The sequence below is a fragment of the Momordica charantia genome (genome assembly GCF_013281855.1).
Source record: "Momordica charantia cultivar OHB3-1 chromosome 6 unlocalized genomic scaffold, Mcharantia_2.0 BLBB01000006.1, whole genome shotgun sequence".
Lineage (NCBI taxonomy): Eukaryota > Viridiplantae > Streptophyta > Magnoliopsida > Cucurbitales > Cucurbitaceae > Momordica > Momordica charantia.
The window spans coordinates 28974786-28996978 of record NW_028275164.1 but is presented as its reverse complement, the minus strand read 5'-3'; the positions used below and the strand labels follow the sequence as shown (position 1 = coordinate 28996978).

Genomic DNA, 22193 nt, shown 5'->3' with positions numbered 1-22193 from the left:
TCCCTCAATTTAAAAAAGTGGAAGTCTCAAAACTTAATTTTCTGAAATTTCATAAGATATCTTATCCATCGAACTATGCCTAATTTCGGATAGTGGGGATAGTGACGTGAAATTAATCATATATTAAAAGATGGAAAAGAAAAGAGAATGAAAATTGCAAATGATTGTAATGTGATAACAATTATACTAAATTGAAAAGTTTATAATATAATGTTTTAACGAATTGATACTCGACACTTTTTTTCCCCTTTTTTTACTTTACGCCGTCCATCTCAACGTTCTACAAAATGACCACAACCGCACGGCTCTTCAGTTTGCTTCCGCCGCCTACTCAACTCTCTGTCCACACTCAAACCAGACGGCGGCCGGCGGCTCATCGTCGATTTCTCCGGCTATTGCCTTCGACGGCACTGTTGAGACCGATTCCCCTACCTCTATATCGCCGTTCACTCTCACTCTTCACTGCAGTGATTAGCATTTTCGCACTTCGAATTTTACTTGCCTACTGAAGTTTCAAGCTCCATGGAGCTCAGGAGGCCCGGATTCGAGCAATGCTGTTCGGTATTTCTTCTTCTGGTTTCAGGTGATCTGGAATATCATGAACTTGTTCTTTTTTTTTTCTTTGCTGTTGTTGTCTGAGATGTGGATTTTTGTGAAATTGAGGAGTATCGTGAAGAACTTGTTGTTGTGTGAAGGTTTGTTGCTGCCTGTAATGGTGAGTTCAATTGGAGTGAACTACGGTCAGATAGCGAACAATCTTCCCGCTCCGGAGAATGTAATCTCGCTGGTTAAATCGATTGGGGCTACGAAGGTGAAGCTGTACGATGCGAGTCCCAAGGTCCTTCGCGCATTTGCTAATACAAGCGTGGAGTTCATAGTCGGACTTGGAAACGAGTACTTGGCCAAAATGAAGAATCCAGCGTGCGCTCAAGAGTGGGTGAAGAATAATGTTCAGGATTACTTGCCTGGAACTAGAATCACTTCCATTTTCGTCGGCAATGAGGTGTTAACCTTCAATGATACTTCTCTCAGTGCCAATCTACTACCGGCGATGCAGAGCGTGCACACGGCGCTCGTAAATCTAGGGCTGGATAAGCAGGTGGCGGTGACGACGGCACATTCTCTGGCAATACTTGAAACCTCTTATCCGCCTTCCGCCGGAGTCTTCCGAAGAGATTTAGTTGATTGTTTGACCCCAATTTTGGACTTCCATGTCAAGATCGGCTCGCCTTTCTTGATTAATGCCTATCCTTACTTTGCATACAAGGCGAATCCGAAGCAGGTCTCACTTGACTTCGTCCTCTTCCAACCGAACCAAGGGGTTTTAGATCCCGGCACGAATCTTCACTACGACAACATGCTGTTCGCACAGATCGACGCGGTGTACTCTGCGCTCGCCGCAGTTGGTTACAAGAAACTTCCCGTTCACATCTCGGAGACTGGATGGCCGTCGAAGGGAGACGAAGACGAGGCTGGTGCGACTCCGGACAATGCGAAGAAATACAATGGTAACCTTCTCAAGTTCATCTGCCAGAAGAAGGGAACGCCATTGAGGCCGAGCTCGGACCTCAACATTTATGTGTTTGCTTTGTTTAACGAGAATATGAAGCCCGGACCGACTTCGGAGAGGAATTACGGTCTCTTTAAACCTGATGGTACGCCGGTGTATCAGCTAGGGTTTACCATAAACGACGCCGTCGGAAACGGGACCCATGGCACTTCCGGCACGCAACCTTCGCCGCCGGGATCTCCCACTACCTCCACTGGTTATTTGTCCATTTCCTCCGCCACGGTAACTTTTTTCCAATTACCTTTATCGCTTTCATGATTATGGTTATATCTTTTGCTTGATTTGCGCTACAGGTTCATAAAGTGACAATGGTAAAAACATGTGTAGGGTTAAACTAAGCTTTTTTCCAATCTGTAACGTGAAAAGAGTTCATTTTTCTGAAATTTCTAATCACCGGAAATTGAGAAAACGAGAGTTTGAATTGGAAAGAATTGAGTGGGGGCCATCTCTGTGATTGATCATTTTCATTGGGGGGAGCACATGGATACATTAGCCCAATTGGATACTCATCCTGATAACTTTGAGGCCATTCTAGCAGTGTTATTTGCAGCCATATGCATATCCCCTGCTGCTGTGGTCCAGTTCTAAATTCATCTTTATGTTTATTTTTCCCTTTGGCAGCACAGAATATCTGTATGATTCGGCAGGCTTTTTAGAACTTTTGTTAAGAAACATTCCAATTCCAATAGGGAGCTCAAGGTTTCAAGCCAAGTAGATTAAAAACAGAGCTCGAGTTATAAAACATTTCTTGGGGGATCCTTTTATGCAGTGCAATGCCATTGTGGAGATGCGCACTGTCTAAAGGGCCCAAATTTCCTCTTTTTCTTGTTGAATATTTAAAATTTACTCGCAGTTTATTGAATCATTTAAGCGAAATTAAATGATTGGAGAAATTTGAGTTAATCGCTGTTGCATAAAATTATTAATGTATCTGTTTGTGTGACTGTTGTGGAGACTGAAAAACAGTGATGATGTTTTGGTGGCAGGAGAGAAGCCATTGGCTTGGATTCTTCTCAGCGTGCATGTTTCTTATGCTGTTCAAGTTGCTACTTTGAATTTAGGAGATTATTTTGTTTTCCAGTGTATGTTTCCGAAAGATGCTTTGGATTTATTTCATTTATCAGAATCAGCCGTTAAAAGCAAATTGGGAGATGATGCTAAAGAGAATAAGAGGCAGCGTCGGATTTGGGAAAAGGTAAAAATTCCGTTCCTTTTCTTGTACGCGACTATCTTCTCTTTTATTTCCATGCCTTTCTTTTTGCTATTCTTTTGTCTGTGACCATAAGAAAAAGTATTCGGCTTCTGCTTTACTGCTAGCAAAAGGTTGAAATTATGAATTGAAATCATTTTTATAATTTCTAAAACAGAAAACTAAGTGAGAGACAAATCTTCAATCTTGTTCACATTTTTAAGTGAACAGTTCCCTGTAGACCGTTTAATCATAACCTCTTTAGCAATAATTATGAAAACCATCGTTTCACATGTGAAAAAAGGATTGAAAAGAGAACCCTATTCGCCATACTTGTTATTTTTTTTCAATTGAAGAGTGCTTTTGTAATATTTTGGACTTTTGCTACACTTCATGAGATCTTTGCTTCCCACCCTTTTCTTTTTATATTCTCAGGTTTGTGTTTTGTTTATTCTTTTACTGGTTAATTAATCTGATCCTTTTTTTTTCCAAAAATGAAGATTTCAGCATAAATTTTTTATTTTTTTATTTTTGGGATTGTTAGGTGGTCATAGTAATCATTTTACCACGAAAAAGTTACAGTTTTATTGATAGTTTCTTGAATTTACTTCTAGTCACTTAATGGAGTGGGGACGAACAACTGACAGAGCCATGTGACAAAAGAAAAAGTTCAGTTTGGAATTTTTATCATTTTCTGTTTTATATGCATTCCATTTGACATTCTTAGCTGGATCTGACCTGTTAATATCTCTTTTTTATCCTGCTTTTTTACAGGGAAATATCAGTGTCTTATTAATTAATAATTTTTATGTGAATTGGGTTCGTTGATGGACATAAAATCTGGTGGATGGATGATCCAAACTTGTTCTTTTGTAATGTTATTTAGTATGAAATTTTATTAGTTTGCCTTTTCATGTAATTCTCTCCTCTATTCTCCACGTTTGATTCTAACTGGACTTCTTGAAATATTTAGAGATTTTTGGACTCTCATTTTTGCAAGGCTAAATTATACAAAATACTCTTGAATTATAGGACCCATTCCGGTAGCTTAGATGTTTAGGATTCGGGAGGAAAAAATGCTAATTATCTTTTTCACTTCTTTCACTCATGATCAACGGTAAAAAATGGACGTTTCTCTCTCGCGGCCAATAGTTCGTTGGGATTAAGGCTTGAAAAATAGTGAGGGAATGCTAGCAACTCTCCTTACTTATCATCAAGAAGATAAATGAAGGAGTCTACAAAAGATAACTCAGAAAATTTAAGGGTTGAAGTGAACTTTCATAAAAATAGGGACATAATTTAAACCAACCAACCTAATAGTTTTAGAGTATCTTATAGGAACTCAAAATAAAAGTTTACCATATATCTGGATTTGGAGTTATTTTTATCCCAATGCAGAAGTGTAATCGTAAAATTTTGAGTACACGTCTAAATGGGGACCAAAGATCTTGGCTAGTACCTTCCTTAAATAGAGAATCCCTTATTCATATATAGCGTGCAAAACCTAAACATTGAAAAGGGATAAGAATGATCGAGGACAATGGTATCTCAAGTAACTTTACAATAGTATGATATTGTTAGCTTTGAGAATAGTCATCACGACTTTGTTTTTAATTTCACCAAAAATATCTCATACCAATGGAGATAATTGTCCCTCTTTCTAATTCAATGTGAGTCTTTATTTGCCTTTATTAGATATTGTCATCTCAATGGTTCTACAAAGTCTCCTTCATATCTAGTTATCTAGATGATAGTAGAAGAGTAGGTCAAGATGTCATTTAGACCACATTTCTCGAATTTGGAAATCATTGAATTGAATAAACTAAATTGTTAGTGTAATAATTAAGTCGACTCAGCTCCCTTTATCGTCCCACTCCCAACTTAATTTTCCAAAAAAAAAAAAAACACCAACTTGGTTCAACTAAGCCAGACCAACCCCTATTTTTACCAAAAAATAAATTTATAATTTAAAAAATTAAATGCTCAAGCAGTAAAATTTTCTAATTGCTAATTTTCCATGATTATTATTATGAACCTGCATCCAATATATCATTTTCGATTTAAATATTATTTTGCTCCCAAGTCCTGCTAAATTTATTCCATTTAGCTTTCCAAATTTCCAAACATTCTATTTAGATTCTAAACCTTGCATACAATCGTGTTTAGATTAAATTTGATATTGTATGCAAAGTTTCAAATTATATAAACCCTAAGAATGAAATCATCTTCTTGTTAATCTCTTCTACTAAATAATTTTACAGAAGAATAACTATCTATTATTTAGAAACCAGTTAGCAGGGACTCATTCCGTGACGTTTCCGTTTCTTTTTAATAAAATGTAAATAAAAATATTATTTTATCTTTCTTGATTTATAAAGAAAAAGAAATAGTTACAAAATGTAACTATATTCTTCTTTATTAAAATGAAGTAAACAAGAAACAGATACACAGACCCTTATACGTTAAATCTCTAACAATATTTAGATTTCCAATAAGATCAGTGGAATCATAAATAAAGTAATGATCTTTCACACAAAGTTCAGAAACCCAAATTTAGAACAAAAATATATTGAGTTTCAGAGAGAATTTAAAGTGTCATTCAAAGTAATAACAAAGGTATGGTTTAGTAGAAATATAAAGGGTTAGTGTTAATATTGGAATTACACAGTAAAAAATTCCTACACAGCAACACTATGGCATGTAGACATGAAGAAAATTAGGTATTAATCAGAAGCAAGTAGTAGCAGCAGCTTACAAATGAATGATAGACCCCACTTTTGCCTCTAGAGGCAGATTTGCTACAAATCTACACGACCCATCTAACCACACAACAAAATTTCTGTTAATGAATGAGATAAACGTAATTTTAAATAGAATTAATCCAGTTTTGATGCTCGAATCATATACTCTGAAGCCAGACTATATTTTATGTACCGAATTCCACGTTTCTTCTGCAAAATCAGAACTGTTCTACTCCTCCCTTGTTTGGCCTGATTAATGGTGAACCATGATAAACTAAACTTTCCTTATAGCGGCAGGAATGAAGTTGAAACAGCATAGTCAAGAACCATTGCCACTTCTAGTAGAGGGCCATGAAGCTTTGTTCCAAGTCATTTTCCAACTCTTTGATAGAACAACAAATAGGCAGCCGATGTTTTGATCTCTTCTTCGCCAACCGGGGAAACATGACTGTCATCGAAGTGGTACCATCTCTTCTCATCAACTAACTGCAGATGAGGAAAAAAACAAGATCTGAGGCCTTGCATGGCACAAAAAGATCATTCAAAACTAACTCACAAATGGTTTGGTTAAAAGCAGTTAACATGAGACTGAGATGTGTACAATAATTGTAGAGTAACACACATGTTTATTTATTATCGAAGAGTTCTTATTAAAAAAAAAAAAAGCAAAAACTGATGTCATCATTCTTTAATTAATTTACTATGAATCTTTTATCTTCCAGAGTCCAGCCAAATTTTGAGTAGACAATTCTAGCTCGAGGAAATATTTAGGAGGAAGAAAATTTGACTGCCGTACCTTAGCGTATGCAGTGTAGTGCCCTCCGCCAAGACCACCATAATGGTTGCTAATAGAATATAGGTTGTATAAGTGAGCTTTTCCATCATTGCATTTGACATATTTGCTCAAATCAAGATTGTGAATGGGGAAATCAACAAAGGTATCAAGTTTGTTTTTCAGGTATCTACTGTATGAAAAACGTTTCAAGTGAAAAACAATAATCTCTGGCAACTTCCACAAGTCTAACTTCTTAGTAGCCTGTCTATGCTCCTTGCACCGAGGGCAGTACCTGCAAAAAGGATGTAGTTAATGTCACCATATATTTTGGATATACAAAAAAAGATTAGATTAAGGGACATCATATTACCACATGTCATCGGGACCTAAAGGTTCTTCCGTCAGGAATGCTTCCAGGCAAGAAAATAAAGAAACTGCTTCCTGCCGTGTTTTCTTCATGAACCTTGTCTGGTGAACTGGAGGAAGATCCTTGATGTAGCCCTCATCATATAATTCGTGTTCTCTATCAGTCCAATCCAGGAAAACCTTTACAACTGGACCATATTTAATAGCAGAATCCTTCTCAATTGGCTTGCAGCTCAAACCCCTATCGTCGGTTAAAAGAAGGTGAAAGGATGACTCCTTTTCAGATGTTTCTTCTAATTCAATGTCAATTGACTGGCTCCCAGAAACAGATTGGTGATCGCAGTTGGCTGGTTCATCATTCATATCGGAAACGAAGCCATTTTCTTTGCTACTATGTGCTTTAGTTGAAGAGTATGTTCTTCTCAAGGGAAAGAGAATTTTAGACACAGCTGCATTAATGTCAGCTCCAGTATGGAACTCTTCTTCCAAATACGTGACTAGAGGAGTTCCAAAAAGCTTTCTCTCCAATCCCTTCAGACGGTCTGAGCATCTACGGACCAAATGACACATCAAAAAATTCAGGCAAAAAAAAAAAATAATAATAATAGTATAGAGAGTCTGACAATATATCAATCTAAGTACCAACGCATTATCTACCATACGAGAACTTGAATTGGACACAAGAAAATCAACAATGAAACCATCGCTTTCCTGTTTGAAATACCAATTCCAAAAATATTAAAAGGACCAAGATCATGATTCGCGAGGAGAGACATTTGCCTGGTAAATGGTGACTTCAAAGTTTCCTGTCATGCTACAAGAATGAGGAAACTTTGAGACCTAATTCATCGTGATTTTACTTCCAAGGAATGGTGTTTTATGCTGTAATTTGAGCACTCTATAGATGATTTTTTTGAAATTTTAGGAACTCTTTGATCAACATTGACTGGGGGTTGGTTCCCCATATGCAGTCTTTGGTGGAGGCGGGTTTTCTTTTCCCTCTGCCAATGGCATTATGTTCGTTTCTATCGATAAATACTATTGTATCTTTCATATAAAAAAAAAACAAAACAAAAAATTAACACAAAAAAACACACACACACACTCACACGCACAGACAGGCACAGAGCCAAAAAACAAGTAAGCCAAACATGATCACAGAGTCCAGTATGACCCATCGTCTGGCAGTCAAAACGAAGTGGGCTTAGAAAAGCTCAGGTGCTCATTGAATAACCCCACCTTATACGATACGCCTAAAATTCATACTTCATATACCAAAAACTCTAACAACTACATATTATAAATATTAGAATCTTAAAAGGAAACAAACTTTTCCAGCAATCTGTGAATGATCTCTAGCTTTGGTCTCCCAGACTCCCTTTTTGGAAGCCGATAGGCAACAAGATACTCTTCGTCTTTAATTGAAGTCAATGATTCCAAAGGATTCTCAAAATATCGGTAAATACGATGATCATAAACCTGACAATTAAATTCAGAACTTCAGTCAAAATCTAAAAATAAGAAAAGAACAATGATCATACATCAAGATTAAAGAATAATTATAACAGAGGAGAAAGAAAAAGAAAGAGACATGTTTACCTCTGCAAGCAGAAGATTTTCATCACTCTTCAAGCAACAAGCAGCAGCCAATGCAAGGGTAAGATCTTTGGTGTAACCATGTCTTTGCACTGTCACAGTATATGGCATTGGAAGACCACTACCATCACCATAGAACACAGTTACTGTCACAGTCCGGGTGACAGTTGAAGGTAGCGGCAATGACAAATACATAAATGGATCAAAAGTAATTGAGATTTTCCCACAAAGTGGACAAACCAATGTTGACTTATATTGGCCCTGTGAGTTTAACCAATTATACATAGTAAGAAAATAAATTGAAAATTTTAAATCTTAACTAAACAGTCCAAACGAAAAACCAACTTAAAACGTCCATGAATTTATACTAAATTAAGTCGAAACAACAGGTAAATGACTAAAATTGAACGATTAAAAAGGAGAATGTTTAGAGTATAAACATGAAAACTTCTTAACAGAAAATAACATTTATATCCACAGATCATACAACTTAGAAGTACCTGCAATCTCTCTCTCTCTCTTTTTTTCTTTTTAGAAGGTAGGAAGCTCTCATTGAGATAAAGATGAAAGAAAGAAGCACCTAGAGCCATTTCGAAAGCAATGGTGCCAAGCTAGGATGATTATGCAATAAGATTCTCAAATATATCAAGCTACTTACTTGACAAACATCTACAATTAAAGAATCATTTCGTGCTTTATGGTATCTCCAACACTCATCTGCAACTTCTTCATCTGGACGACCATCAGAATCCTTTGTTTCAAAATAAGGCTTCCTTTTAACACGATTCAAATCTTCATGCAATCCATCCAGTAAGAAGGCAAGGAGTTCCTAGAGAAAGACATCTTACCAAGGTTAAACTTAAACTATATCAATGCAGCCGGTTTGAGAACAAATTCAACATCTGAAAGGAAAAAAAAAATTGATGCACTCTATCTCTCGTCTGAACATTGACAATCTCATGCAATATATCAGAAATTCGAATTTAATTTCCTTAAAAATTCTAGCCAAATTGACTACTTCCTTGAAATTGAATTCTGATTGAAGTAGGTTCCCCACTCCTTTGCTAGAGAGAGTGAGGAAGTTGGAAATATCAGTACAATGGGTCTAATGAGCCAATACTTTATGTTAAATAAGGGCTTGATGCTTTTTTCTTTCCCTAAAGAGGTTAGGCATAGACTTCAAGGTGGTATGAGGCATAAACCTCAATTTATTATTATTTTTATGGATATAATTTCCGAGTAGGAGCCCTAAATATGGGTATAATTAAACATAATGTTTATTTAATAGTACAAAAAAAAAATCATGTCAATTAAATGTCACTTTATTAAGATTATTTAAATTTTTATCTTTAGTATTTTAATCTTTGGTGGAACAGCATATGGTGTTTTAGCGTTACCTACCTGTAACTACTATATTTTTTAACAATAGGTATCAAATTAATATCGTTCTTCCAATCATTACATGATTCAGCCTTAGTGCGATTTATAGAGGCACGAACCTCTCATGATTCAAAGAAGGCAACAGCTTCAAGGCGAAAAGTTATGCTCACTCTGAGAGCCTTTTATAATATTAGTATCATTGTTTAAATGGACATCAGAAATATTAAAATGAGTGCTTGTTAAAACATAAGTCACAAAAGGGCAAAAATTGGGTTTCAGTGTAAGCAGAAAGTGAGATACGAGCCTGAGGGGAGATGCAATATATATATTAAAAAATCAAAATACTTAAAAAATCATCTCTTCAAAGCATATAGAATTTCAAATTATAAAATCTCTAATATAAAGTTTCTAAAATAATAAACAAAAGAAAAATAAATTAAAGATATATTTAGATGAAAGAGAAGAAAAACGAGTTAAAGAGAAGAGAAAGATAAGAAAATGGCATTGGTAAAAGGTGCACTGCTCCGAGTTAGATCACCTCATCACATACCCATAATAGTTGAAATCTCATCAGAAGATGGGAGGTTATCATCTAAGTATACAAAATGATACTAATTTTTCCAAAAGGTTAAAAAAAATTGTCAGCTCAGACTCTTACTAAATTTATCCGAGCATCTGATACACTAACTGCCATTAGGTGAATGAAACAGATCATATGAGGCTTCCAAAGGCTATACGATTATTCACAATTATACATGTTTTTCTCATAAGAAACTGTTCAATAGATTCAGCTGTTCACAACTATAATCAAACAATAAAAATGCAAATACAGTAGCACCTAATTGTGGGAGAATAGAGAGGTCACCTAGGAAATGAGCAAAACCACATAAACAAAACAAGTATTAATAGATATGTCATATGTGATGGTACTAACTTGGGAATCATGCTGGTTATAACCACTGAACTGGGGAGCAAAACGAGCTAACTTTCCCTTAAATGCACGTGGTGCAATTGTGGTTTGTCCTGAGGACCATAATTTCCTCAACAATTCACCAAAAGCAAGGGCTAACTCTCCCTGCAGAAGCATGGAATATACCCACAAAGTCAACTTTAACTTCAAGAAAAGCAAAATTGTCAAGCGAATGATTAAAAACAAATTTAATGGAAAAAAAAGGCCACCTACATGCATTCCCAAGGGATTTTCTGAGTTAATCTCTTCAGAATAATCTTGCAGAAAATACTCCACAAGGGGTGGCGTGTGAACTAAACATTGAATGGCACTATTCATAAAACATGTATTTCCCAAATTCTGCAACCCTGCCAAACCACCCTTCTCTCTCTTTTTTGCAGTAGTACCAACCTCATTTCTATCATCCATGTCAGAAACTGATGTACTTAAAGAACTTTCCTGATAAAGGCTATAACCATAACCAGATGAATGCCCATTTGACATCACCGGACCCCCTGCAATTGACATAGATGACCTTGAAGGTTCAAGGGCTACCAAAGCCAACTCATTTCGAGTGGCATCCATGCCAGTCTGGGGAGTAGGTCCATCAACTTCAAGAAGAATCTGCAGAAGAGGGTGTACAAATAACATTAAAATAGATAAATTTAAAATGAGCATTGCCAATAAAGAGATTGCAGAACCAATTTAAAATGCATGGCAGATGTAGAGCGAGATATTCCATCATGGAAAAGAGAACACAAAAACTCAAAAGAACAAATGGATATATGCATAACATCCTCAATGGCAATCAAATATGTTTATGTAATATCTCTCTTGCTTGCTCCACAATGTTCAATTTACTCCTAATAGGGATGCCATTTGCAGGTGGCTGAATGATTCAGGATCCTATCCACTTAATCCCTCTGCAGCTTCCTTGCAACCAAGGAACACAGTGACCTTTCATTCACAAAATAGAGGGAAGAAATAGACTAAAGGACAAAGGGACAAGGTGTCCCTCCTCCCACAAGGAAGAAAGCTACAAGAACGCCCTCCAATCTAACCCGATTGTATAAGTGGAGAAGTTACAAAATAACTTGTGTTAAGAACACCAATTAGAGGCTGTAAACGGTACAGATCACAAAATTATTTAAAATAATTCGGTTTGCCTAAGAACATGCTGCTCTTGGCCTTAAAAAATGAACCACCAAAATCTCTTCCAAGACTCAAATCCCAATAAACCCACTAGAGATTTAACTGATGTACATGTACCACATTCAAATGTCATGAATTTCACTGTCATTCAAGCTTTCTATTAAAAACCATCATCCAAGAATGATGATGTGAATAGTAGAAATAGTAAGCATAACAAGGAATCAATGTTTTCAAGGCACACCTTAAGGCAACAAGCCTAGAGGCGACAAAAAGGTATTGCCCGAGTGGAGTGAGACGCACTTAATAAAATAATAAAAATAGCAATTTTATGTATAAAAAATACTCTAGATGAAGATATTTGTAAAACTATTTAATGTGCATATAAATTTTAACTTAAGAAAAATAAAAAATATAAATTTAAAAAGAAAATAATAAAATTAGAGGTTAAATAAATAGAATACTAAAATAAAATAAAATTTAAATCACAAATTAACTTAAATAAAATAATTTATTGCCATCTTGCCTTTTCTGCCAGATGGCAAGATAATTGCATATAATTAGTGCCTTGAGAACCTAAAAGGGAATAGGAAAAGACTCCATGAAACATCAAATACCCAACTCTTTTATTCTATTTTTAATTCTTCTTCTACTTCTTTTCCGATTCTTCTTCTTCTATTACTCTTCTTTTCTTCGTTTTCGAGCACAACCAGTTCATAGGTGAGTGAGGTGAGTGAGACTAAATCTTTTGGCTGTTTACAAAGAAGGAGAAGGAAAGTGAGATGGCTTCATAGTCTTGCGGCAAAGGCGGCGACAACAGAGGAGTTAGGTTTTCGGGTGTGGGTATTTCGATTTTAGGGTGTGGATTTTCATCTTCTTAGAGTTTCTTTAGTGGGTTTTTAACATTATAACAAAAAAAGAAAAAAGGTAAAAAAAAAAGTAAGGTCGCATCACTTCAAAGAGGCGCTCGCCTCGCCTTATGGCGAAGGCACCAAGGCGCCCAAAGGTGAGCGCCCGATTGAAGGCGCTCGCCTGGGCACCTTGAGTGGCACACCTGGGCGAAAACGCCTCGCCTCTCGCCTGAGGCGAACGCCAGGGTGCGCCTCGAAAACACTGCAAGGAAGGAATGTTCCCTTAAAATAGAAACTCATAACTCATAAGGAATGAATGAAACATAGGAATTGAAAGCAAGAAAGAGTAATCTTCTATCTATACATCCTCCTCAAAGCTACTCCCTCTCGGATTGATATACGCATACAATAAATACGATGAATAAGTACTCACATGTTGATCCATCTGCAAGTTTAATTCCTCTAGGGTTTGGCTTGTCACATCTAATATGACTTGTTTCTGTTTGTTGAAGTAGTCCCATATACATGCCTGTTAGAAACCAAAAAACCAGTAATTTAAATTAGTTGAAAAAGATAATATCCCATATCTGCAAACAAAATGAAAGGATGAGGTTTACAAACCTTTTCTTGTTTTATTACTTTAAGTGCAAACACCTTCTCACGAAGATCAAATACAGTAGCCTGAAAAGCAGAGAGCAGATTAGCAGAACTCAGCAATTTCTAAATGTACACATACAGAGAAGAGTAAGACGTATATGCACATACATGGTAAGCCATATTTGATCTGGGACCTAGTGAAAGTCTGAAACATTAATAGTATATTATAGTTACTGTCTCCCATAGGAAAAACTCTTATTTAATCCTACTTAATGTGAAATGAAATGGTTATGCAAATATTTCAATCTACCCTCATCATTAGAAATCACTGCATTAACAAAACTAATCCATAGCCTCAAAAGACCATAACAATTATTACAATATATCACACTTCTAAAGTTGAAAAACGAAGCACAAACTTGTAACCTCAAACGATTAGATGAGATAAAATGTATTATCACCAGAAAGCAAATACATTCTGAAGAAACGGAAAAAACGTACACAAATTAATTGAACAATGAATATCACAATCAATAATACAATAAAGTCTTTATATTACACCATCGAGGTTGGAAGGTTTTTCTGGAATAAAAAAATAATTATAACATAATATTTCGATATAATCAAGGCCCACAAATAAGAGTGAAGATATGGTAAGTTATTAATTGTAAACAGAAGACAGATAGGATCTTAAAGTTAAAATGAGGCAAAATGCTATGCAAACTAAAAATTTCTGAAATTATAACAGTTAGCAGTTATTTGCAACTCTTTACAGGCTTTTACTTTTCTTTTAGATAGGAGACAATTTCAATGATTTATGAATGAAGTTACAAAAGGAGCATCAAGGAAGAACTGAGGTAGAAATTGGATTCCTTCTTTGAATTTTGTCATTTGAGTATAGGCTTCTAAGGGTTTGGGACCAAAGGAAGAATTTACACTTCTTGGGTAGAAAGGTGTTCTAGACCTTTTGACAGAAGAAAATAGGGAGGGCAGATTCACCCAACAGCAGGTGGTAAAAGACGGATCTGACCAAGAAGGAACCAGAGCTAGCAAGAAGGGCTTTTGGAGTCATTGTTGATGAAAAGAGTGAGGCCATTAATGTGATCCAAAAAGACAAACCAATCACATATCTCTCTATCCAGTAGATTCCAACACAGAGGGATGTACCAGCCATCAGAGAGAGGATCATTAGCCTCTTTAATGGTAATCCCCTTATGGACGACCAAGGAGAACGAAGGGAACCTATCTTCAAAGCACTAGTCACCCTTCAAACTCTACCACAACAGAGTTCTCGGACCATCTCTAACAACTTGCCTTGTGTTGAGGTTGAACAAAGGAGCTAGTTTAGTATTTTGATTGGAACCACTCCTATTTTATCGCAGAGAGAGAATTTCAGTGCTAAGGGAGAAATTTGAGAGCTGCCTACCTCTCCACTTTACCTCACTAACAACTTAGCCAAAAATATGTCTACTCTCTCTCCCAGCCGGTACATACAAGCACATGCATCCCCAAAACATCCACTACGGTAACTACCTCGGGCCCACAAAACTACTGTCCACCCATAGCTTCGACCTCACGACACACTCTCTTCTACCGGGCAAATCTTAATAAGGGATCTTTCATTAATATAGGTCCATAGCCACTTTTACATTAGAAAATCTGGATCTGTCATGGGCTCCTTGATTCACCAAGCCCCCGAGGTCCTTAGAGAGCATGACTAAGTTCCACCTAATCAAGTAACAACTTAAGAAGCATAGGCACTCTATTTTAGGCGGAGTGTCCATGTCGGACACCAACATGTCCAGACACACTCCAGACACATGTCTGACACATCATTTTGCATGTCCTTTTTTTTAATTCCAGACATGCCCAAGACACGCTTGGGACATGCGAGGATGCGCTGGGACAAGGCAACCAGCCCTAAAAATTTGAAAAGAGACCCAAATAAAAAAGGCCTATAACTTAAAAATAAATAAAACGTAAATAACAAAAAAAACTAAAAAAGTCCGGACAACCCTACCTAAGAAACCCACCCACGAAATCTCCGAAGCTACTTCCTTCGACCTTCGTTGCTGTCTAGCCAAGTGTTCCTTCACCACGCCTCAGTTTGCCGACGACGACACCACCAAGTCCACCTTCAAAACCGCTAGCACCAACCCTACCTAAGTATTCTCAGTTTCATTTTTTAATATTATATGGCATCTTCTTCCTCTACCAATAATAGTCAAACTCAATCAACCCCCAACCGAACCTTCAATCTCTACTTCTAATATTGAGGATGAAGCACATTTTCTTTTGTATTATCTAATTTGTGTGGTTAATTTATTTAGAAATATTACTATATCAATACATACACGTTTTCATTATCTAAAAAATTTTTAAAAAAATAACATGTTCGTGTCCTATATTTTTAGAAATTGACATGTCGCCATGTTTGTTTCATGTTTGTGCCTATGCTTCTTAGGTAACGACTCCATCATGAAGTGCATCTTCCCATTAAAAAAAGAAAAGTCACAAAGAAGCTTCTACATTCTCTCACAGATAGAATCCAGGTCTGCAAAAATGGAGAGGGAGTAGGTTGGGAGACGGAAAGAACTATTTTAAAGCCTCAGGCAAAAAAATTAGAAGAAAGTCTCAATCAATTAAATCAAAAGCCATCTAAATGTCAAGCTAGAATGATTGCTTTGATTTTCATAGATCTCCAATAATATATTGTTTCATTTTCTATTAAGATAGTATCAGTGATTTTGCCTGCATGCTATAAATCTTAATTGCCAAGGGGAGATGGTAGTTGGCAGAATACATGTCAATCTGTTAGCAAGAATCTTAGCAATGATCTTATATACTCCAATTGCTAGGCAAATAAGGCCTAACCTCAAAGACTAGACGATTGAGACACCAAAGAAAAGAGGAATAATCTACGCTACGAACTTTATTTCTACAAAGGTTATGGAGGGTTCCAAAGTACCACTTCATTGGCCTTGGGATATGATAAATTAGGAAGTCTTGGAGCAACCCAAATACAGTTTAAGAATGTTCCAACTTCTTTTGAATAATTTCAAAGAGGAATCGTCTAGGGTAGGAACTGTAATTCTACCAAGGTTATGAAGGGTTCCAAAGTAATGTTTCATTGGCATCGGCATTTTATTTCTCATTTGGGGAAAATGTTGATGTCTCGTTTGGGGAAAATCTTGGAATAACCAAATCGATTTCCTCTTACAAATGAATCTTTCTAGTCAAGAACTTGAGGCAGCAACAATAAGGCCCAGGCAAGATTCTAAATCAATCACTTAAGAAAGGAGTCTTTTTACCAAAGAGATAATAGGACACAACATCAGACTCCAATTGACTTTAAGAGGTAAGACTCGTACCATCAAATCTAGTCAGCTCCAAGATAAAGCTTTCCCCTTCCCTTGTCGAGCACAGCTTATGAAAGAAAGAAATGTTTTCATCATCATCTGAGAGCCACAAATTCTTACACTTTTAGTGCCAAACTGTGGCCTCCTTTACATGCTTTCAAGGACTTGAATCAAGCTCAATGATAAAGAAAAGGTTGTAAAAACTACGATTACATGTTCCAAAATTATCAAATATTTCTTTATCAACCATTTTTTTTTGGATCCCACTTGCAGAAAATTAAGATCTGTCAGGAAAAGAAAGGAATAATTTATAATTGAGATCAAATAAATACTTAAAAGGAAAATCTCAACACCACCAAGAATCATTTTAAATTTATAACAAATCAAAAGAGAGGTATAATATGGAGAATACCTTCTTGCTCAATCGTATGGTAGACTCACTCCCATCTCTGGAATCAATCAACTTTAGACAAAGTAGATAAACCTCCACAAAAAAATTCTTTTGATTGACACCTTGTGATAACAACTTTCTTGGTAATGGAGGCCCCCCTTTATACCTAATAATGTAGCAAAATAAGAATATAACTCGAGCTTCCCAAGTTCCCAATTAGTTTTGAGTGTGGAATTCATGCTCATAACAGTAAAAGAAGCATACATACAACTTTAATTCCATAGGCATTTTCCATATAAAACAGTTCCATTTCAAGAAGCAACGCTACAAAAGTAGAGTACATAAAATAATGAAGAAAAATCAAACAAGAGAGATATTTAAGGCTCATAGAAAAATGAAAATGAGATTTGGTAATTGAGATTAAATAATATAGTTTAAATTGTTTAATCATAGACTATCAAAAATCAATGTGCATGAAACCGACTAAAAATGCAAACCATCTCTAGTACTTACGACTTACTTTCAAGATACTCAAAATACCTTGGTAGAACATCGTGAAACCAAAAGGCCATATTGAGAACTATCGATGAGCAGGATTGGATAAGTCATAAGGACTTCCCTTTTCAAATGATAGGCTAAAAATCAGCTTCTTTCCCAAAGATGTCCCAAGATTTTATGCAATTTATGGGCAGATAAACACCTATGTTTTTTGTACTTAGGAGGAAGACTGTCTAGTTCTTTTTGCAATTAAATTCCTGATGCAGTTAATATAAAATCCTAATGGGAGTATTACAGAATTTTGGTAGTAAATTTTTTATTTAACAATGCAAAACATTTCTTGTTTCACAGATATATATATATATATATATATAGAGATATAAAAACAACAGCAGAAATATATAAATAGGACTTAAAAGCATGTCAAAAGAGAGTAATTTCTGACAAGAGGGAAGAAGCAACACAGCAACAAACAGTAAAAGGGTCATGGGGTAATTTGACAAAGAGAATTAGTGGACATCTCACCAATCATAAAGTTTTTCCCAAACTTCACTGGGAACCAAAACATAATCCCGTCGTTCCTCCAAAGGTCTTTTTAGCTCTAAATCATTGTTCTCAGAATCACTTCCATCAACGATTATATCTGAGTTATCAATTGGGCCGGGTCTATCGACCACATTTAAGGGAACCATATTAAAGTGTTGGGAATCAGAGGAATGATCTTCGCTGGAAAATTCTTCAGTGGGCTGTCCGACATATAATTGCCATCTTCTAAACCACCTGCATGAACAACAGAGTGAACATTTCTTGCATTCCAATAAGCCTTAGCAATTTACCTGTATAGAATTCATTTAAGTAAACCTCAAAGAAAATAAAGATTTCCCGGGAGAAATAAATTGTGCAAGATAGCAAATGCCCATAAATTTGTCAAACGTGAAATATACTACATATGAATTGACAAGTGTAGATACGTATAGCAAGAGCATACTTTTGGATTAGGCTTGAAATGGACTGTATAAAACACAGCGCAAATTATTGAACCGAACCAATATCCAAAATCCACCACCAAATCTAATTATTCGCGAATCAATAAGCTCCTAAATAATATCCCCGGCTCCCGCCAATAGATTACAAGACATGAAACCCAGAAGAAGCAAATACCGATTAGAAACAACATAGTATAGGTTGCCTTCTTTCAAATTGGACTCGGATTCCTTCCCCAGCTCGGTAACGATCCGATTCTCCACATCTGGGGGGAGTGGTAGGCAACTTGATCCGCCGTTTTCCATCATAAAACCGGAAGCAGGAACGGTCATGATCTAATTCCGATCGAAGATCCGAAAGCTGGCAATCGGGTGAACAGAGTCCAGATATGGTCAAACTTCTGGAGCCGAATTGAACAATGATTCAAATTCTCAATATGGAAGGGGAAAAAATGAAAGGAAAAGGGGGAAGAAGAAGAGAGAGATGTCAGACAAAAGGAAAAAAAGTTATGGATCAAGCGGGATGGTAGGAATTTAACTTCCGATCTCAGAGCAGAGATAGACGGATATGAGAAAAATGGGCGAAATTCGAAGAAAGAAGAGTACGAAGGTATATTCGAAGGAACCCTAGCCTAGATTGCAGGAGAAGAGAAGGTGGGTGAGGGGAATTATTAAAAAAATAATTAAAAAGAAAAAGTATTGAAATCTTAACCGTCGTTTTCAACGATATAAGTTCCCCATAAAACTCAATTTAATTTTGGGTTAAATTCAAGATTTCATTTTCATGAAAAGTGATGATTGTAAAATTATTTTTTAGTTCGATAATCGTAGGAGATTCAACAACCATAGGAGTAACAGGTGTTTTATTTACTTGAGTTAGGTTCAGAATTTCATATTACTTAATGGTAAATTATCAGGTGATGTTCAATCGATTCTTTTTTATATTCTTGGAGTTTGTCTCCACATGTATATATTTATATTCACTTTTTTTCTAATAATATTAATTATTAACAATGCTATTAGCATTTTTCATCTACTTTGAAAAGTTCGAGTTGGTACAAGTTCTCCTAATTTATGACCTATCATACCATACGATTTGTTGTATAAATATGTAAATGGTACTTTCTTTTCTTTTGAAAATTGTCCTTTCCACTGAAATAGAAAATAGTATGTCACATTATTGTGAGTATAATTTACTATTATTTATTTTTGTTAAGTTTATTAGGAAAAATTATTCTGAAAAAATATCATAATAATTGTTTAAATTAAAAAATAAGTCTAAAATTCTTATATTTTATATTAGGTTTGATATTACACTATAAAGATATTGATTCTTCAACCTATGAAAATTATGTTAATAGAAATGTCGATATATCAACGAAAATTTAATATATTGACTAAACTATATAAATGTCCTAAAATTATAATATTTATTTATAGTTCAATTATTGTGAGGCGGGATCCAACCATCAAGGATGGTTATACTTACATGAAAATTATAAGATTTGTTTCAAATATGTGGTATAGTTTCAAAACTATTATTTAATCTTCTATTCTAGAAAAACTCTACGTTCATCCACTAGATCACCAACAAGGGTATTCATTGATAATACGGTAATCATCAAGTTATTAATGGAATGCATAGATTATTTCTATTTTTTACTCTTCTCCAGATTTTTAGCCTTAGTTTTTGTCCATTGATTTTGAGGGATGCCTACATTTTTTTGTCCATTGTTGATGATAAGTTGAAATTAAAGAAACTTAAATTTCATTTGTACTCTTTTATTTTATTTTTTCCTTTACCCTACACATGAAACTATAGCTCTAAGTTAAAATTTCATTTTGATTTTGCTTACAAGTTGGGGGTAATTAAAAGTATTAAAAAAAATTTTTTGAAACGATTGGCCATATTGAAATCAATACATCCTATAATTCATTGGCATTTTATGTAATGAGATAGATGTCTTAACCATTTGAGCTAGGGTCGATTTCCAACCTTTGAAATTTAAATTTTATTTTGATCCAAGTTTTAATACTTACTTCCTTCTTAATTTATTAACATTTTAATTTTATTCCCTCAATTTTAACCTTTCCAAAAAAATATTTAAAATTTATGGGACAGAATAAAATAAATATGGAATAAGATTGATTACATATTAATAAGTAATTTATTAATTACAAAAATAGTAGAGTTAATAATAGTCTATATACATTTTTCTATATTTTCTTTTTGGAAGTCATGATATCATGTTTTCTTACTAAAATCCTATTCAATAAATATTGTTATAAAATTAGGAATCATATATGTTTAGCTATTAATGAGTTGTTTATTTTTAGGGATCTTACATATGTACGACATTTTAGATGTTAAAAATTTAAATAACTGCTTAACAAATGTTGTCTCAAAAGTATTGATGTGAAATGAGTAATTTTAGTTGAAGTTGGCACATCACCAAATAGCATGTGGAATAGTCAATCATATTTATGAAAGTTATTTAATTGGAAAAATTTATACTTTTACCCTTAAATTTAGGTAGGTGAGTCTTAAGTTTTCAACTTTATACCTATAAACTTTGAACTTGAATTAGAGTGTGTTTCTGAACTTGAATGAGAGTTTTTTCTTTTTCAAGAAAAAACTAGAATAAGAATTATAAATAAATACATGATTATTATATATATATAAAAAGTAAAGATGTGATTATTCAGTATTTGAGGATAATTTTTATTTATTTTTCTATATAATTTTAAGAGAGATAGGAAAAACAATATAAATATAGTTCAACTAGCCAAGACGACATTAATAACTTTCTCTAAATGTGGTTTGAATCCTCTTATCTAACCGCTTGTTGTAATAAAAAGTAAAAAATAAAAAAGAGGGGAGGAGAACTTAATAGTAAGTTTCATAGAACTCAGCTTAACAAATAAATCTACGTATAAATTGGCATATAAGCGGCCAATGACTCACTGCTCGTTTTCCTTTCGTCACTTCGGTGAAAATCATATTATGCTTATGACATCCAGACTTGAATTATAAGCCTCCGTATAATAATTTTTCATCATTGTTCTCTACTTCTTCATTAGCATTTATGGATATCATTTGTTTTATGATAGATTTAATTTATATTTTGAATGCTTGATTAGTTAAATTGATTTTTAAAATTTGATTTGTTTTAAGATTTTTCTAATTTTTTTAGTTTAATTTAATTTAACGTCTGTTTAAAAAATAGATTTCTTAACAACGTTTTAAGATTTTGTTAGATTTGTTTTAGTTAAATTTAAATAATAAAATATTGGGTGTCAACCCTGAGTCAAGGAGATTTTGAAAAGAAGAAAAAACGTTACATGCAATATGTGGCTAACATGTTGGGATGGTCTCTTCGATGTACCATATTGAGATTTAGTAAAAATAAAAAAAAAAAAAACATTCCAACTATAAATGTCATTTCTTCGAGAGACGACCGCCACATCATCAAAGTCCAAAAAATTCCCAGCATTATTCTTAGAAATAATTTGGTGGAAAATATATTTTTCGAAAAAGTTTTAAAAGAAACATTATTAAAAAAATGTCCCCACGATAAAAAAAGAAGTAGAAAAGACCAAATATGTACCTAACATTATTCTCAGTGTCTCTTAAAACTTAACGCTAATAGTACTGCGTGGACACTAATAACAAAGTAAACACTATTTCAAAAATTAAAAAACTCATATTGAATTATTTACATCAGTTAAAAAATGGCAAAATCACCAAATGATTTTCGATAAAATACTAAGCTTTTCCTAGTAACATATTTGCAAATAA

General features: G+C 34.7%; 2 protein-coding genes across 4 annotated transcripts; one reads left to right on the top strand and one right to left on the bottom strand.

Annotated features, from left to right (window-relative positions):
* Positions 1 to 247: 247 nt before the first annotated feature.
* LOC111025884 (Glycosyl hydrolase superfamily protein) lies at positions 248 to 3678 on the top strand. Its single transcript, XM_022303789.2, has 4 exons — positions 248 to 583; positions 696 to 1792; positions 2557 to 2765; positions 3534 to 3678. The coding sequence occupies exons 1-3, from the start codon at positions 523 to 525 to the stop codon at positions 2623 to 2625; spliced, it is 1227 nt and encodes a 408-aa protein (XP_022159481.1). The 5' UTR covers positions 248 to 522; the 3' UTR covers positions 2626 to 2765; positions 3534 to 3678.
* A 1633-nt stretch (positions 3679 to 5311) lies between these two features.
* LOC111023427 (ubiquitin carboxyl-terminal hydrolase 9) lies at positions 5312 to 19055 on the bottom strand. 3 transcript variants are annotated; one of them, XM_022300860.2, is made up of 13 exons: positions 18573 to 19055; positions 17937 to 18191; positions 16935 to 17079; positions 13188 to 13247; positions 13000 to 13095; positions 10801 to 11190; positions 10552 to 10692; positions 8896 to 9066; positions 8241 to 8498; positions 7972 to 8120; positions 6646 to 7191; positions 6297 to 6567; positions 5312 to 5986 (listed from the first exon to the last, which is right to left on the bottom strand). In XM_022300860.2, exons 1-13 carry the CDS (start codon positions 18725 to 18727, stop codon positions 5870 to 5872), a joined length of 2754 nt encoding a protein of 917 aa, XP_022156552.1. In that variant the 5' UTR covers positions 18728 to 19055; the 3' UTR covers positions 5312 to 5869. The 3 variants fall into 3 exon arrangements, with proteins under 3 accessions (XP_022156552.1, XP_087981460.1, XP_022156560.1); XM_088125334.1 differs by lacking the exon at positions 18573 to 19055 and adding an exon at positions 18400 to 18536; XM_022300868.2 differs by lacking the exons at positions 17937 to 18191; positions 18573 to 19055 and adding an exon at positions 13332 to 13368 and having other exon boundaries at positions 16935 to 17035.
* Positions 19056 to 22193: the final 3138 nt, after the last annotated feature.

Excerpts from the sequence above, each read along its gene's own strand:
- LOC111023427 (XM_022300860.2), bottom strand. The coding sequence starts at position 18,727 with ATGACCGTTCCTGCTTCCGGTTTTATGATGGAAAACGGCGGATCAAGT. Across the intron at positions 13,096-13,187 it reads AAGTAATAAAACAAGAAAAG|GCATGTATATGGGACTACTT; the intron begins GTTTGTAAACCT and ends GGTTTCTAACAG. Across the intron at positions 8,499-8,895 it reads TAATTGTAGATGTTTGTCAA|GGCCAATATAAGTCAACATT; the intron begins GTAAGTAGCTTG and ends TTAAACTCACAG.
- LOC111025884 (XM_022303789.2), top strand. The coding sequence starts at position 523 with ATGGAGCTCAGGAGGCCCGGATTCGAGCAATGCTGTTCGGTATTTCTT. Across the intron at positions 584-695 it reads ATTTCTTCTTCTGGTTTCAG|GTTTGTTGCTGCCTGTAATG; the intron begins GTGATCTGGAAT and ends TGTTGTGTGAAG. Across the intron at positions 1,793-2,556 it reads TGTCCATTTCCTCCGCCACG|GAGAGAAGCCATTGGCTTGG; the intron begins GTAACTTTTTTC and ends TTTTGGTGGCAG.